Source organism: Apteryx rowi, unplaced genomic scaffold, assembly GCF_003343035.1.
Source record: "Apteryx rowi isolate R43461 unplaced genomic scaffold, aptRow1 scaffold_626, whole genome shotgun sequence".
Classification (NCBI taxonomy): domain Eukaryota; kingdom Metazoa; phylum Chordata; class Aves; order Apterygiformes; family Apterygidae; genus Apteryx; species Apteryx rowi.
In genome coordinates, this window is record NW_020450901.1 from 345,878 (window position 1) to 359,516 (window position 13,639).

Below are 13,639 nucleotides of genomic sequence, written 5' to 3' on the forward strand. Positions count from 1 at the left end.
GCCGGGCGCTTTTGGCGCAGCCGCGGCCCAGCCAGCCCCCGGGCCGGGCGGGCGGCGGCTCCTCCCGCGGTGCCACGGCCGCCGGCAGATCCGCACCGCGCGGGGGGGCCACCGGCTTCCGCGAGTGGGTGCCTTCCTCACCGGGGCGCAGCGGCTCGGCCAGCATGAAGATGGGGTCCCGCACTCTGCCAGAGACAGGTGGGGGGAGTCAGCATGGCACGGCTGCCCCACATCGTGGCACAGCCGCCCACAGCCATGTCCTTCGCTCACCGGTCATAACTCGGGATCTCCAGCCCGAGCTCCTCCATTAGTAGCCTCATGACATCATCGCACCTGCCGTGCAGCTTCAGGGCGGCCAGGTCGTCCTTCGGGGTCCACTGGAGGAGCGACACGAAACCCGCCACTGCGGGAATCCCCAAGCGCGGCCCAGCCTGGCCTGGCCACCCTGTGCTGCTGCTGGGGCCGTCCCCACAGGCCCAGATGGGGAACTCCTGCCTGGCTCTAGGCCCCACGCTCTCCAGGGCAGGCAGCCTCAGCAGGTCACCTGCACAGCACACACCAAAACCGCTTTCACCCAAACCTTCAAACCCAGTTCAAAAAAGGCTCTCACCTGGAGGTTCACAATATATAATTTTGGACGACGGGTAGGTGGCTTGCTCATGCACCAAAGACGTGGATATTTTTTCAAAACCTGCCACAAAATAGAGATTATCAGTATAGCCAAAGGCAGATGTAACTATGAACCGTTATCAGTGAGAGGAAAAGGAATGTATTACCAGGAGGGGAAAGAGGGAGGAAGAGAGACTATCACAGTTGGTGGGCGAATCCTGACACCAGAGTTTATAGTTGTCTGTTTGGGAGGAGACTGCTCAGCACCAAGGTGTCTCACCAAGAGGGAATGCTGCTAACAATCTTCACCGAGTCTCTAAAGTTACCTTTAAGCTGGAACCCAGACAAAGAATCACATCTGCTTTGCTTGCAGCTTCTGTTGCTGCTTCCCAGTTCAGGGGCTGTCTCAACGTCCCCTTCTCCCCAAAGTGGACGATTGTGTCTCTCAACTGTGCCCCACACTTGTGGCACATCCTGCCAGTATGATGCCTGTGCAGGGCTGTGCGTTCTGTCACATCAAATACTCGCACATACTCTCTGTTGGGTGTACAGGAAGTGCAGACCTGGTACAGGAAAAAAGAAAAAAAAAAGTTACTTCCTTAGCATCTAGTCATTTGAAGGCAAGGAGCCAGTTATTCCTCTCAGAAGAAAAGCATTTTTTAAGGACAGTAAATTGAAAGCAGTAGAAAGGATTGTCATGGATCAGATGCTAACCAGGAAAAGTTTTTTAAAAAGCTCAACTAGCAAGTGAAATTACAGGAAGCAGGTTGGTTATGCTATAGGAGGGATTTCAGGAAAGGTCTGAACAAGAGTTGTCAGAAGCAGAAGGCTCTAGCAAATACAGAGAAAAAGCTACTGAATCGTACAGAACACTGTTTTGGAGCTTGCTAACTAATTCACCCAGAAAAAAGATCTGAAGAAGAAGGGAACTAAACAGAGACTAGTCACGCTAAGGAGATAGATAAATAGTTTACATTATCTTCTTGTGAGGCCACTAAACAATAAACTTATCCTGTTCTGGCTACTCACCTCTATGTACATGTTTCCATGGAGCTCAGATATTGCTGTTCGGGGTAACCCACTCCGCAAGTGCAGCCCATCACAGTTTTGAGACACGACATGCTGCACCTTGAAGAGAATAAAACATTGAGCTAACACACAGCAGACAACTCTGAAAGTACTACTCAGATGGGGGTGACAGGTACATCTCAATATACAGCACTTAGCTCAGTATATCAGAGCAGAACTAACAGAAGAACAGCACAGAGAAGAGAGATTTATGAAAGCTAAGTGAAAAGACTCCTACAGCTGAATATAGCTCTACTAGGTCTGAATGATCTTGTGGCTGTGCCCCCAAACCAGCCTCACTAGGAGGCAAATACAAAGTATTGTAGAAAAGGCACCAGTGGGAAAACTGGCAGAGCTTCAGCCTGGAGCTAGTCTAATAAGACTCAGTTATATAGGAGCACAGATGCTTTTCCCTCTATGGGTGTGTAGCCACCTGAGTAAGAACAATGATTAGGTAATCTCACGGAAAGCTTTTTTCTGTGTTGGGTTTCATTTCAGTCAGACCAGGGCAGTGGAGCACAAGTGGGATACGGAAAAATCTTACCAGATTGTGCTTGTGTAGGCAGGCAATGCTCATATGGGTGAGTGTGGGCTCTGCCTCACTCAGATCTGCAGTCCTGACAAGAAGGGGGGGGGAGGGGGGGAGAGAGTAAATACTGTCATTAATCTCTCTTTCAGTTTTAGCTTTCTGCTTGGCAGCTCAGAATTTGTCTCCTGAGAGGCTGCAGAACTGTCACTCCAGGAAAGAGGAAAGGAAAGAAGTTTGGTAAAGTCACCTCCATACCTGATGCTCCTGCCCTTCTGCAGTAATGTCCATATGCCATTAGGACCTCTGTAGTCTGGGATTGAAGCTGCCTGTGTTATCAGGAGAGATGAAACAAGGCCTGACACGAAGGTTCATACCTCTTGTCCAACCTCAGTCTTACAAACAGATCAACCTTGTCTCACTCAGGACAACCAGGTACCTCAGTTACTAGTGCTTTTTCATTCACTTCAAGTTTTCCAGAGCAGTGGTTCCCTCATCACAGGGTAACCATCTTTTCATATGTTTTACCTCTTTTCCTATCTTACAGCCCTAGCATTTTCACCTCCAGTATTTATTTTCTCCAACTTTATCATTATAAAATACCCCCAGAATTCTCTCTTTTTTCCTCAGTGCTTTCCATTTCCCTACACAAAACTCAGTTCTTGAACCTTTCCTTATTTTCACTAGACTCAGTGACTTCTGGTAGCTTGTACACAATGTTCTTTAGCAAACATGTTTATGACATTAGCACTCATATATCCTGCCCAGAATCGTGCTCCAAATCAGCAGAGACTAAGGAAAGAAAAGACAATGTTCCTGTCTCAGAGTTCAAAGAAAGATGGCATATGACACATTAGAAGAGGCAGCACCAGAATTCCAATCTCACAACAGGCACCACAGAAAACAGCCATTTTTAAACCATCATTTATGATTTTTAATAAACACTAGCTATTCCTATTTGTTCATTAACATAGCATTAATTAGCTAATTTGGTTTAGGCTTCACACCAAAAGTAGTTGAAGAAAGATTTGAATGAAGTAAGACTAGTGATCCTCTTGTTTAAGTGCGTTCTTCCCACTATCATAGAGCTTATGCAGCTTTAAAATGTTCTGGGCAACAGGTACAACCCCAAGATGCAAACTAGCAAATGTCTTGACCATGGGTTGCAGCTCAACAGTTCGAATATAGCATCCCAGGCTCACAGCATACAGCAGATAGCCATTTAGAAACCAGGAAAAAAATCCATTCAACATTGCAATACTCCTGAAGGAGCTCCCAAAGCTCCAGCCACTCACCCCCAAAGAATCCTACCGTACTGATCCCTGCTCCCGTGTAGATAACAAGGTGCTTGGCACTCCGGACAACGGCAGCCAGCTCAATAGCCTTTCTCTTTAACTCCTCTGGTTCGTCACATACCTAGAAAACAAAACTGAGAAAGTTCACATGTTTCTGAGGTATCGTGCATCGTTGAAACTGAAAAAACAGATAGCTCCCTGGAAGTTTCAGTATTAGCCTAGTCTACAGAAAAAGCTGTGCATAAACATTGTCCGAAGCAGTTTCTAAATAAAAGAATGTGGATGTTGTCCACATTATCTGTGAAAGGTCAAGGGAAAGAGTTTTCTGGATAGCAACACACGCACATTCATCCTCCAAAGAGGCAGGGCCGCACAGCACACGCTCAAAAGTGAACGCATTTTGGAAAACATACAAGTTTGGCAGCCACCTAAAGAAGAGACCGAGGGCAGGGGGACGAGGCCGGGACCTCGCTGCGACGAGGGAACACGGCACGTTGCCCAGCACCGAGCCGCCGCCGCAGCTCCTGGCGGCCCTCGCCCGCGCCCGGCGCGTCTCCCCGGCCTCGAACCGGCGCCGCGGCGGGCGGCACGGCAGCCGGGGGACCGAGCCCGGTGCCGCCGCCCCGCGCCGCCCACCTCCTCCTGCCGCCGGCGCAGGCGCTCCCGCCGCTTGCGGCGCCGCTCCAGCTCGCGGACGACGTCGTCGCTCTCGCTCAGCACCTGGCACTCCTCGGGGCTCCGCTCCGCCGGCGGCTTCCGCCAGATGCGGGACACCTGCGCGGCACACACAGGCCGTCACGGGGCGCGGGCGGCAGCGCAGCGCGGTGCGGCAGCACGGCGCGGGGCGCGGCGCACCTGCCTCCGCCGGTCCCGCTGCTCCTCCTGCTGAAGCAGCTCGGCGCGCGCCGCCGCCTTCCGTTCCAAGCGGCTCAGGCTGCCACCGGCCGCCATCGCCCCGGAAGCGCCCCGCTTCCGCTACCGGCCGCCGACGCGCCGCCGGCACTTCCGCCCCGCGGCGAGAGCGGCCCAGCACCACTCCCGGCGCGGCCGCCTCTTCCGGAGCGCGGCGGCGCCCCCGCGCGGCGCGGCGGGAGCCCCCCGCCCACCGCGCCCCGCCCAAGGAAGCGCCAGGCCGCGTCTCTTTAAAAGATGTTTATTGGTCATATACAAAATAAAGAAAGCTCATATCGACAAACATACACTATGTACAGAAATAAATAACGCCCGGCGGGCCGCCCGGCCGCCCCGGCGCGCCAGGAGCGACAATAACTTAGCAATAAATACGGGGGACCAGGGCAGGCCCGCGGCGCGGCCACACGGGCAGGGGCCCGGCGGCAGCAGGCCCCACCGGGCCGGGCTCCCCGGGGCTCCCGCCACCGGCGGGAAAGGGCAGCCAGCAGCTTCGCCCGCAGTGCGGGGCTCCCCGGCCTCCCCCGCCTGGCGCTCTGCTCAGAGCGGGGTGACGCGGACACGCGCACCCCTCTTCCCGCCGCACTGGGGGTGCGAGGTGTGGGCTGAGCCAGGGACGCGCCGGGCCCTGCCAAGCCGAGCTGGGGACACGACGGTGAGGACGTGCATCTCTGCTCGCTAGCGGTCCCGGGGGCAGCCCCCATCCCGCAGCTGACCCTCGCTCGCTCCCGAGGGCAATGCCCACCAAGGTTGCATAATCCAAGAGATAACTGTACACAATTCACCACAACATACACAAATCCCCGCGTGCGCCTGGGCAGGGCAGCTGCACCGGGGGTACACTTCACGGGTTTGCTGTGCAGCCAGGCTGGGAGCAGACCCCCCCCCCCCCAACCACTGCGTCAGAAAGGTACCAGAAAAAGGAGAAAGGAAACACAACACCCTTCACAGCAGGAAACCAAACGAACGAGCACCTTAGGAACAAGAACTGTCACACTCCAGAACGCTATATACGAGAGAGATCAGAGTGGCGGGTTCGGGGCAGGGATCGCCTCGTGCAGGCATGGGAACCGGCTGGCGCAGGGACGGGGTCCCCCTTGAGCACGACGGGAGAGTCCCTGGACACGGCAGAAATACATTACTCTGATTCCAATACTCCACTGAGAACAAAACCAAGAAATACACACTAGCGTGGGGGAGCAGAGCTCACAAGGGGACCGGGTCCCCTCCAGCATCCCCAGGACAGAGCACTTCATGAGCAGGGAAACAYCTCACCTGCGGCCAGACAGAGCCTGAACCCAAGTGAAAAACAGCCCAGCACCCAGCGGAGCCCGTTCCTCACACGAGCACCCTTCAGCACTGGCTTTGCACATCTCCTCCAGTACGCRACGTCCTCACTGAACACACTCAGAGCAAGCTGGGACCACGAACTAGCGAGCGCAGCAGAGGGAAGGAGAAATGGCAGAGCTGGTGTCTGGTGGTCAGTGCTGCCGTCCGCTCCGTCCGTCCTCCCGACTCACGGTCTCACTCTAGAGCAGCGCAGACACTTACGGCACAGCACAATCGTCATCCAGGAGGCAGGGAAGGACCGGGCCCTTCTTTGGCGCACGGTACAACAGAAGCGAGTTCACCACAGCTGTCGAACTTGCCCGCCAGAGCCTGCACTACCGCGGGGCCCTCCTCACACCCGGATCTCCAGCACCTGCAGCTCAGCCCCCAGCCTGTCCCGCACAAAGCCTCGGCAGCAGCCTGCCTGCACACCCCACTGCGGTCGGAGCGCCAGGTGGAATCAGAATGGCGCTCTTGATGGGTTACCAATTCAAGCTGGCTCCGGGAGGGACAGCGTTGGGATTTACACCCAGGGCCAACTGGAGGATTCTGCGTTTTGGAACTTCCCATCCCTTCCAGGCACCACCTGAGCAGCTGGAAGACAAAGATCCACAATTCCCAGGTGTCAGAGCCCAGAAAGCTGTGCCGAGTGCTGCTCATCGCCTAGCCCGTCTGGTGAATGTCTGGGAAGCAGCGTGTAAAACACCTCAGCTCAGAGAAGACAGAGCCCACAAGCTAGGAGGGGGAAGCCTGGAGGAGACACTCTGATCCTCTCCTCGTTCAGGAAATCCACTGGAAAAAGCAACCCAAACAGCTTCTCCCAAAACTCACAACCAGTGAAGACCTCCCCTTCCAGCAGGAAATCCCCTCCAATCACTTACTCCTCTCCTGCCACGTTGTGGCTTTCATCAGGTTTACCTTCTTCTCAGCCATTAGTGAACTCCTTTGCCCAGAGAAGTGCAGTATACGTTCAGCTATGCAACAACCACATCACCAAAAAACATTGAGTATGGCAAACCATGCCTCCCCCAAAAGACTGCAGCTTCACTTGTGCCATCCTTATCTGTCCCCGGTGCTCCGGAGACCTTCAGCAGACAAGAAATCATCACATGGACTTCAGCCCCATGTCCTGCTTCTCTAAAACAACTCAGCAATGAGCTCAAACCTTTGGGGAGGTGGAGGAGGAGGGGGTTCAAAGTGTTTGTGGAAACAGAGCCTGACCACAAATAGCTTCTCAGCTGTGTCACACAGCTGTAGTCTAAGCACTCTTCCAACACACACGGCCAGAAGCTGCACCAGGAAAGAAAGCAACCATGCCACAGCTTAATTTTCAGTAATATGCAGACACTCAGCACAAGAGACTCCAGTTTCAGGACTAGTGCAGGTCCAGAGCTGCCCAAATAGGCAGGCAGACTTGCCTCTCTTGCCAGAGGAGCCACAGGAGCAACACAAGTTCTGACCACAGGATCCAAAACTGAACCCAGAGTTAAATCCCATCAGTCTCCTCCTAAACTTAGAAAATTCTCCCTTGTGTCAATTCTCTACCAGCTTTGTTGGAGGAGTAAGAGAGCAGTTCTGCTGGCAATATTTTTCCCCATTCAGGTAACCGAGTTACCCAATGTTGGCTGGTTACAAGAGGCTTAAGCTGTTTGTGCAAAAGGAATAGCTGCAACATCCAGTAGGGAAATAGACCTCCTGCAACAGCCTGTGTAGAAAAACATTTTCCGGACAGGCATGACTACTCAGTTGCACCAGCTATTCATTTTTGTCGTTAAGAAAAACAGCAACTTTGCCTGCGTGCCAGAAACCCTCTGGAGACTTAGGAGAGTTCCCAAGTCAATCTCTTGATTGAACCCAGGGAAAACAACGGAAGCATTAAAACGACACCACATGGCAAAGGCAGCCACTGGCACCACCACATTACAGCGCCACGCAAGAGCTCAGAGAGCACAGAGAGCGCAACACAAGGGGACGCAACGGAAGCCAGCAAGGTCGAGAATAAGTCACTTTTGGTACAATTGCAAAAAGATATCAAACAGGACTTGCCTCTTTTTTTGTCTTTTTCTAAGTTTTATAAATAAAGTCTGATAACTCTTTATAAAAACTAACCTCAGAGCCACAAACAGTTTGCAGGAGGTTCATGAGAAACTTTTAAATTATTTATTTATTAACTTTTAACTAGCAAAGTCTCCGAGAATATTTCCCCATATAAATGGTCAAATATTCTCGCCCTCTCAGATAAAAAAAAAGCTGACTATAAATACGCTCTCTCTTCTGTCTGCTTTTACTTTTAAACTTAGATAATTTAATAACTCTTAAAATGATGTTTCTCTCTTTAAATAAAGGGCTCTTTAACCACATAAACTGGTCGTGTAAACCATCACACTAGAGACACTTGATACCCTCAAAACACGGGAACAACTAGTGATTTTGGTCTTGTTCAGTGCAACACATTAGGCACAAAACCGGCCTGCAGTCAACACAGTACCTTCCCTCCCTCCCCTGGGGTGGTGGGCCCCACACAAGGTCCCCGTCCTGGCTCCTTCCCCGCCACTGGAGCAAAGGCAGCAGGGCACTACAGCATCTTCCTTTCCACCACTGCGAGCTTGCACAGCTAACGCCGAGGAAGACTGAAGGAAACCCACTGCTAGGGCACAGAGGCACACCTAGAAACGAATACAAAATTGATTACACAGAACACCCCAACTGCAACTACTGGTACCAAATGAGACAAAAGCAGCAGGTTCAGGCACCTGGCACGCAGGCACCAAGATACACCACCTGGAAGTGTAATGAAATAAAGCCTTTGGGAAGTGACTAGAAATTAGGGTTCCCAACCTCCAGGAAGCAAGCCTCCCTCTAGATCCGCCTCCCCAAGCCCTTCCCCGCCGAGAAGCGCGTCAGGCTCACGCGCCATGCCTTCGGCCACGCTGCACAGATGCTCCTTGGCTAGAGTACCAAGGTCTCGCAGTCTGTCCCACGGGCACCAGAGGGTTACAGACCCCTGGGCGGGAGGTACTGTCTGCACAGGACAAGGGACGCATCACCACTGCTCACATCGATCTGAACACAACAAAATAAAACCGGAGCGATCAACAGGCCAGTCCTGGGCCAAGTGGAAGGAACCCGGACCCATGTGGGGAGGGTTTGTGCTTTGGGGATTCCAGGCTGGTTTTGTGCCTAATTGCCCTGCACAGACAAGCTCTGGCAACACTCGCTTCACTAAGACCGGGCGTCCGTTTTGGATTTCACTATTGTGATGACACTAGTAGTGGCAACCTTGCCAGGGATGAGGGGCCCCATACTGGAGGTGAGCGGCCCCCGCACAGGGGTCACGGGGCTCCGGGCCACGGTTCTGGCGAAGTTCTGGAGCGCCTCGTATTTGGAACGGAGAGCATCGAGTTCCATTTTCATGCTGGCGTTCTCGGAGGCCAGCTTCTCCACTTCCTGCTGCAGCTCTGCCTTCTGCTTCTCCAGTTCCTCCTTCTGGGTCACACGCTTGACTCTGCAGCTGGCTGCGTAGCCCCGGTTCTTCAGCGTGCGCCGACGCTGCTTCAGCTGGATGATCTCCTCCTTTGACAGGCCCCGTAGATGCTGGTTCAACTCCCGCACAGACATGGTCACCAGCTCCTCATCTGTCAGGCTGGTCCCATTCTCGCCTGGCTCCCGCTTCACCTGGAGAGAAGAACACAAGGATTCCTGAAGGCTAGAGCAGGTGCCTGCACCCACTGCCCGTGCCCCTTCCCTCCACCCGCCACTTTACCTTCAAGGCCTTGTTTCCTTTGTTGGGGGTCGTCATAACACGACAGCCTCGTCAGTCAGCTTCTGGAAGGGAAGAAAAGGGAAGGAAGGTCAGAGCAGCTCCCTGGGGTGGAGCAGAGCCTGGACATTCCCGCAGCAGAGCCCAGCAGCAATGCCCTTTGCCAGCGCACATCCCCACGGCCCTCCCCAGGCAACACTCAACCGGCACCTGACCGGCTCGGACTCACAAGCAACGGGCTCTGTCCTTGAGCAGGAACTGCTGCCGTTCATCTGTCCTTCCACACCCCTATTCCCACGGAGACTTGTGGCAATGCTGTTTTTCGCTTGGGGTGGGGGAAATTAAAACACTGGGAGGAGTCAGAATACACGGAAGCCACATTTTTAAAAATAGCCTGGCAGGCAGCAGGCTCGGTCCAGAGCACGGCTGCTCCAAGCCAGTCATGCTGACTCAGCAGGTTGGCAGTCTCGGGGCCTCCTGCTCCCAGCCTCATCCTCGTACTTCCCAAGCGCAGCAACCAGAYGGTCACTCCAATACCCCCTCTCTGTGAAATGCCCAGCCATAACCCAGGACTCGGAAACTCCCCAGGGGAAAAGTCCGACCAGATTCTAGACGTTCCCAGGGACCCAAACCAGCACAGTCTAGAACATGTGATCAGGGCAAGCTGCACGGGGGAAGCCTCTGCCTCCACAACGCACCCTGCTGAGCATCCTGCGGGACAGGAGACACCACTGCCGCGCTTGTTCCCATCCAGACTTTTCCTGCTTCCCAAGAACGCCAGCACATTCAGGGTGAAGTCAAAGTTCTGCACCCAGCTCTCCCCGGCAGGAACAGGACAACCTGATCCTGCAGCACAAGCAAGCATCAGGCACGCTGGATTCCCATCACAAATTCGGGCCAATACCTCAGCAGCCCTCACCTCTCCCAGTCAGATCTTTTTTGAAAGAGAGAAAGCCCCTGCCAGTCTCTGGCAATGCCAGGGCACAGAATCACTTTTTCCCCTCCCTTATCTTCAGAGCCAAGCTCTACTGACTAAGAAAACAAAGATTAAGGGAGGCCAAAAGTAGAGGAGAGCAGACCCCTTCACTGCCAGGGAGGACAGCGTTTCAGAACTGATGAAAGCAATTCCCAGGTCTGTTTTTATAGTGAATCACACCCAAACCCCTGCTTCTGTCTCTAGGTACCTCTTCCCCTCAGGGTTTAGGTCAGGATGTTACTCTACAGCCCAATGAATTGAATCCTCTCCAGTATTATTCAACAGACATAACAGTGTCTCGAACAACCAGGAAATGCAGGCTTTCTTACACAATGCAAGGATTCTTGTACACATCCAGTCCACAAACACCTTCATACTTTCAGTCTCCTCAGTGCCAAACAGTCAGCAACAAAAATGAGTTCTCCCACGTAGCCACTATTTTGTCTGCTAAATGTAAGAGGCACGGATAGAGGGCTATAGCCAAGAACCACACGCACAAGTCAGCAAATACGAAATTATGCTCTTCCAGCAGCTGTGGCTCAGGCTCTCTGCAATGCATCTACCACTGTCTATCAGAGGTGAAAGGGGTTAGCATTCTCCAGGACACCTAGCAGACAGGTAAAATTCAGACGTTCCCGAAGCCTGGAGCCTGCCGGGAGGCAGGCTATTTATACCTGGAGGACAATGCTCCTTCCAACAAGATGTCTGCTACAACCTGACAGTACGGTGTAAAAAGGTCACTTTGCCAGCCAGGGAAGCTAGCTGCAAGGAAGCAGGCTAACACAGGACGGGCGGCACATACGCAATTGCTTCATAAAAATCAGTTTTTCCCTTTTCCTCATACCATTGCGTTTCTTTCCTCTGTTCCTACTTGGCAAACAACATGGCTGCTGGGAAGAGGGGCAGGAGAAAGGGATTAACTGGGGAGACCAATAACGTCATCCTAGCAGCACCTCTCCGCACTGTGCTCTGCTGAGCCTAAGGAGCAGAGGGACCAGAGAAGTTTGTTTGCCTTGTGGCTTTAACCAGTACTCAGCTGCCTGGCAAGCACTCAAACTTCCTCATCACAGCGGAGCTGAAAACAAACAAACAAGGCCACAAACGCTGCAGCATCAGACAGGCCCCAGGAAGGGAACTCTGTGGGGCAGACGGTGCAGGAGCAGCCGTGGTGCTCGCACAGCCTGGACCCCACAAAGGCAGTGTGCCACTATCATCGCTGTTAAAGCTATAGAAACCCACAGAAGAAAATCCCAGGGAACAGGGTAACACAGGGGAAGGAAACTGGATGTTCAAATTTAGGGCCAAACCTGCTCAGCAAAACCCTCTATCAGGAGAACCCAGAGGTCTATCAGTTGCAGGAGCCATCTAGAAACACTTCTCCTATCCACATCACACAAACTGATAAAGTGCTTTGTTTTGTTTTGTTTTGTTTTAAGTAAAAATGTTTGTGATTGGATTGTTTGAACGAAGGAGGCTGCCGGGAAGAGGCCTTCTAACGAACCCCACTGCACTTCCCAAACCCACACCTAAACTGCTTCCAGACCCAACCGCTGCTTTCAGGAGAGTCAGGGCAAATGGGAACCAAGAGGAGTCGGTAGCTGGGAGACATCCAACACACTGCAAGAAGCCAAACAGTCGGGATGGAGGCAACAACGGATCAGCAGACAAGAGAAGAGACTGGTCCCAGTCCCTGATAACAGTAATTTAACCTTTTTCATATTTTAAGAGTCAAGCATTTTTCAGCTAGAAGAATCCAACTTTTGGCCCAACATCTGGCCTCGTTCTCAGTCCAACACAAGCCTCCCAGAACAGCCTCCAAAGCTGTAACAAGACCCTGACTGACAGCGTCTGGGTGATTTCACCTCTCCTTGTCCCCAGCCCCCTTTCCAAAGGGGTCACAGATGGAGACAAACCAGCACACAAGTCCATCAGTAGAACAGGAAGAACGACCTGGACACAAGTTGCCGGCTATTTTCTGGCCTTGCTCAAAGGTTCAGAGACCAAACTATTTGGCAGCTTGCTCAGAGGACACCCAGAGAATTGGCATCAAGACAGAGACGAAGCTGGGTCTAACTCTCCAGACTGCTGATTCTCAGCTTTTGATAGCTTCCTGAAGAAAGATCACACTGAAAAGTGCCAAATGCAACGACTGCAATGAAGAAAATGCAGCCTCAACACATTTCCCCAGAGCTCGAAAGGCCTGAACTCAGCACAAGCACAGCCAATTCTCTCCTCAGCCCAGAAGCAGCACGGCAGAGCTGACAGCAGCGCGCATGATTCGACGCAGGCCCCATTCTCCACATTCCTGATTCACAGAACCGCGCCATGAGCCCAGTGTAAACACGGTGACGTCACTTGTTCCAGCGCAGGCCAGCCCAGAGACAGCTCTGGAGAGGGAGGCCCATCTATTGGGATGCGGAGGCAGGGGAAGGCACCGTGCACTACAAGACGCTCCACGGCACGAAGCGGAGAAGAGCGTGGCTTGCTGGCAGCTATCAGGCGCGCTGCAGGAAAGTTCTCTCTGCCCGCACAGGTTTTGAGTGAGTTGACACAGTTATCCCAGGAATCCAAACAAATCAGTTATTTTCCCTGATTACACACAGGGTCAGGACAGTTTGTCTCCAGTGCATCCCCGCTTTTCCCTTGGGAGTCCGTGGTGAACTTGCATCCCGAACGCTTTCATGGTAATTATTCAGTCAAGGAATCTGCCCACACATCCAGTTTTAACTGCAGTTACGTGGCTAACGAAGCAGCCTGTTCTCAAAGACCCCTTCCCCTGTCCTAGCAGTGTCTTCCTCTAACCATGCAGCTATGCACTCAAACATCACTGATTCTGGGCAGTCAGAAAGGCAAGAGGCATCCCTGGCTCTAAGAAGCAAGAACCTTCCCCGTAAACACACACCTGGGTCCTGCCCTCCCAGAGCAGAAAGAAACGGGATCAAAAGCGAAAAGCCTCCCCAGCGCTCAGGTCCTGCAGCCTGCTCCGCAGCCTCGCTGCCGAGGCTCGCTGCCCCTGCGAGCGGCGGGGTTTGCTGGGCGCCCCGGCTCGCGCCGCTGCCCGAGCCTCAGCCTCCCCTCGCGCCCACCACGGGTTTGGGGACCCGGGACCCGCCTCCTCGGCGGCTAAGGCTGCCCCGGCCGGCCGCGCCCGGTCGCAGCGGGGAGCG

At 53.4% G+C, this 13,639-nt stretch overlaps 3 protein-coding genes and 1 long non-coding RNA gene across 5 annotated transcripts in view; 1 reads left to right on the plus strand and 3 right to left on the minus strand.

Annotated features, from left to right (window-relative positions):
• The window catches only part of PCYT2 (phosphate cytidylyltransferase 2, ethanolamine), a 12,919-nt gene extending 12,004 nt beyond the window's left edge, over positions 1 to 915 (minus strand). The window contains exon 1 of the mRNA XM_026084086.1: positions 611 to 915. The gene's annotated coding sequence lies outside the window, so the exon portion shown is untranslated. The remainder of the gene's footprint in view (positions 1 to 610) is intronic.
• The window catches only part of SIRT7 (sirtuin 7), a 5,332-nt gene extending 850 nt beyond the window's left edge, over positions 1 to 4,482 (minus strand). Inside the window, exons 1-10 of the mRNA XM_026084140.1 lie at positions 4,354 to 4,482; positions 4,135 to 4,272; positions 3,515 to 3,619; positions 2,462 to 2,532; positions 2,222 to 2,294; positions 1,639 to 1,737; positions 936 to 1,172; positions 611 to 691; positions 271 to 377; positions 3 to 185 (exon numbers count right to left, since the gene is read on the minus strand). Coding sequence (XP_025939925.1) covers positions 3 to 185; positions 271 to 377; positions 611 to 691; positions 936 to 1,172; positions 1,639 to 1,737; positions 2,222 to 2,294; positions 2,462 to 2,532; positions 3,515 to 3,619; positions 4,135 to 4,272; positions 4,354 to 4,449 — 1,190 coding nt within the window. The 5' untranslated portion in view covers positions 4,450 to 4,482. The remainder of the gene's footprint in view (positions 1 to 2; positions 186 to 270; positions 378 to 610; positions 692 to 935; positions 1,173 to 1,638; positions 1,738 to 2,221; positions 2,295 to 2,461; positions 2,533 to 3,514; positions 3,620 to 4,134; positions 4,273 to 4,353) is intronic.
• Positions 2,539 to 3,160, plus strand: LOC112974759. Its single transcript, XR_003256383.1, has 2 exons — positions 2,539 to 2,638; positions 2,972 to 3,160. It is a non-coding gene; the product is annotated as an uncharacterized LOC112974759 (long non-coding RNA).
• Positions 4,483 to 4,635: 153 nt separating the features above from the next.
• MAFG (MAF bZIP transcription factor G) overlaps positions 4,636 to 13,639 on the minus strand; it is a 9,672-nt gene continuing 668 nt past the window's right edge. Inside the window, exons 1-3 of one of the 2 annotated variants that reach the window (XM_026084090.1) lie at positions 9,726 to 13,342; positions 9,500 to 9,561; positions 4,636 to 9,411 (exon numbers count right to left, since the gene is read on the minus strand). In XM_026084090.1, coding sequence (XP_025939875.1) covers positions 8,959 to 9,411; positions 9,500 to 9,535 — 489 coding nt within the window. In that variant the 5' untranslated portion in view covers positions 9,536 to 9,561; positions 9,726 to 13,342 and the 3' untranslated portion in view covers positions 4,636 to 8,958. Of the gene's footprint in view, positions 9,412 to 9,499; positions 9,562 to 9,725; positions 13,343 to 13,639 lie in introns of those variants that run through there. The other variant, XM_026084091.1, reaches the window with a different exon arrangement.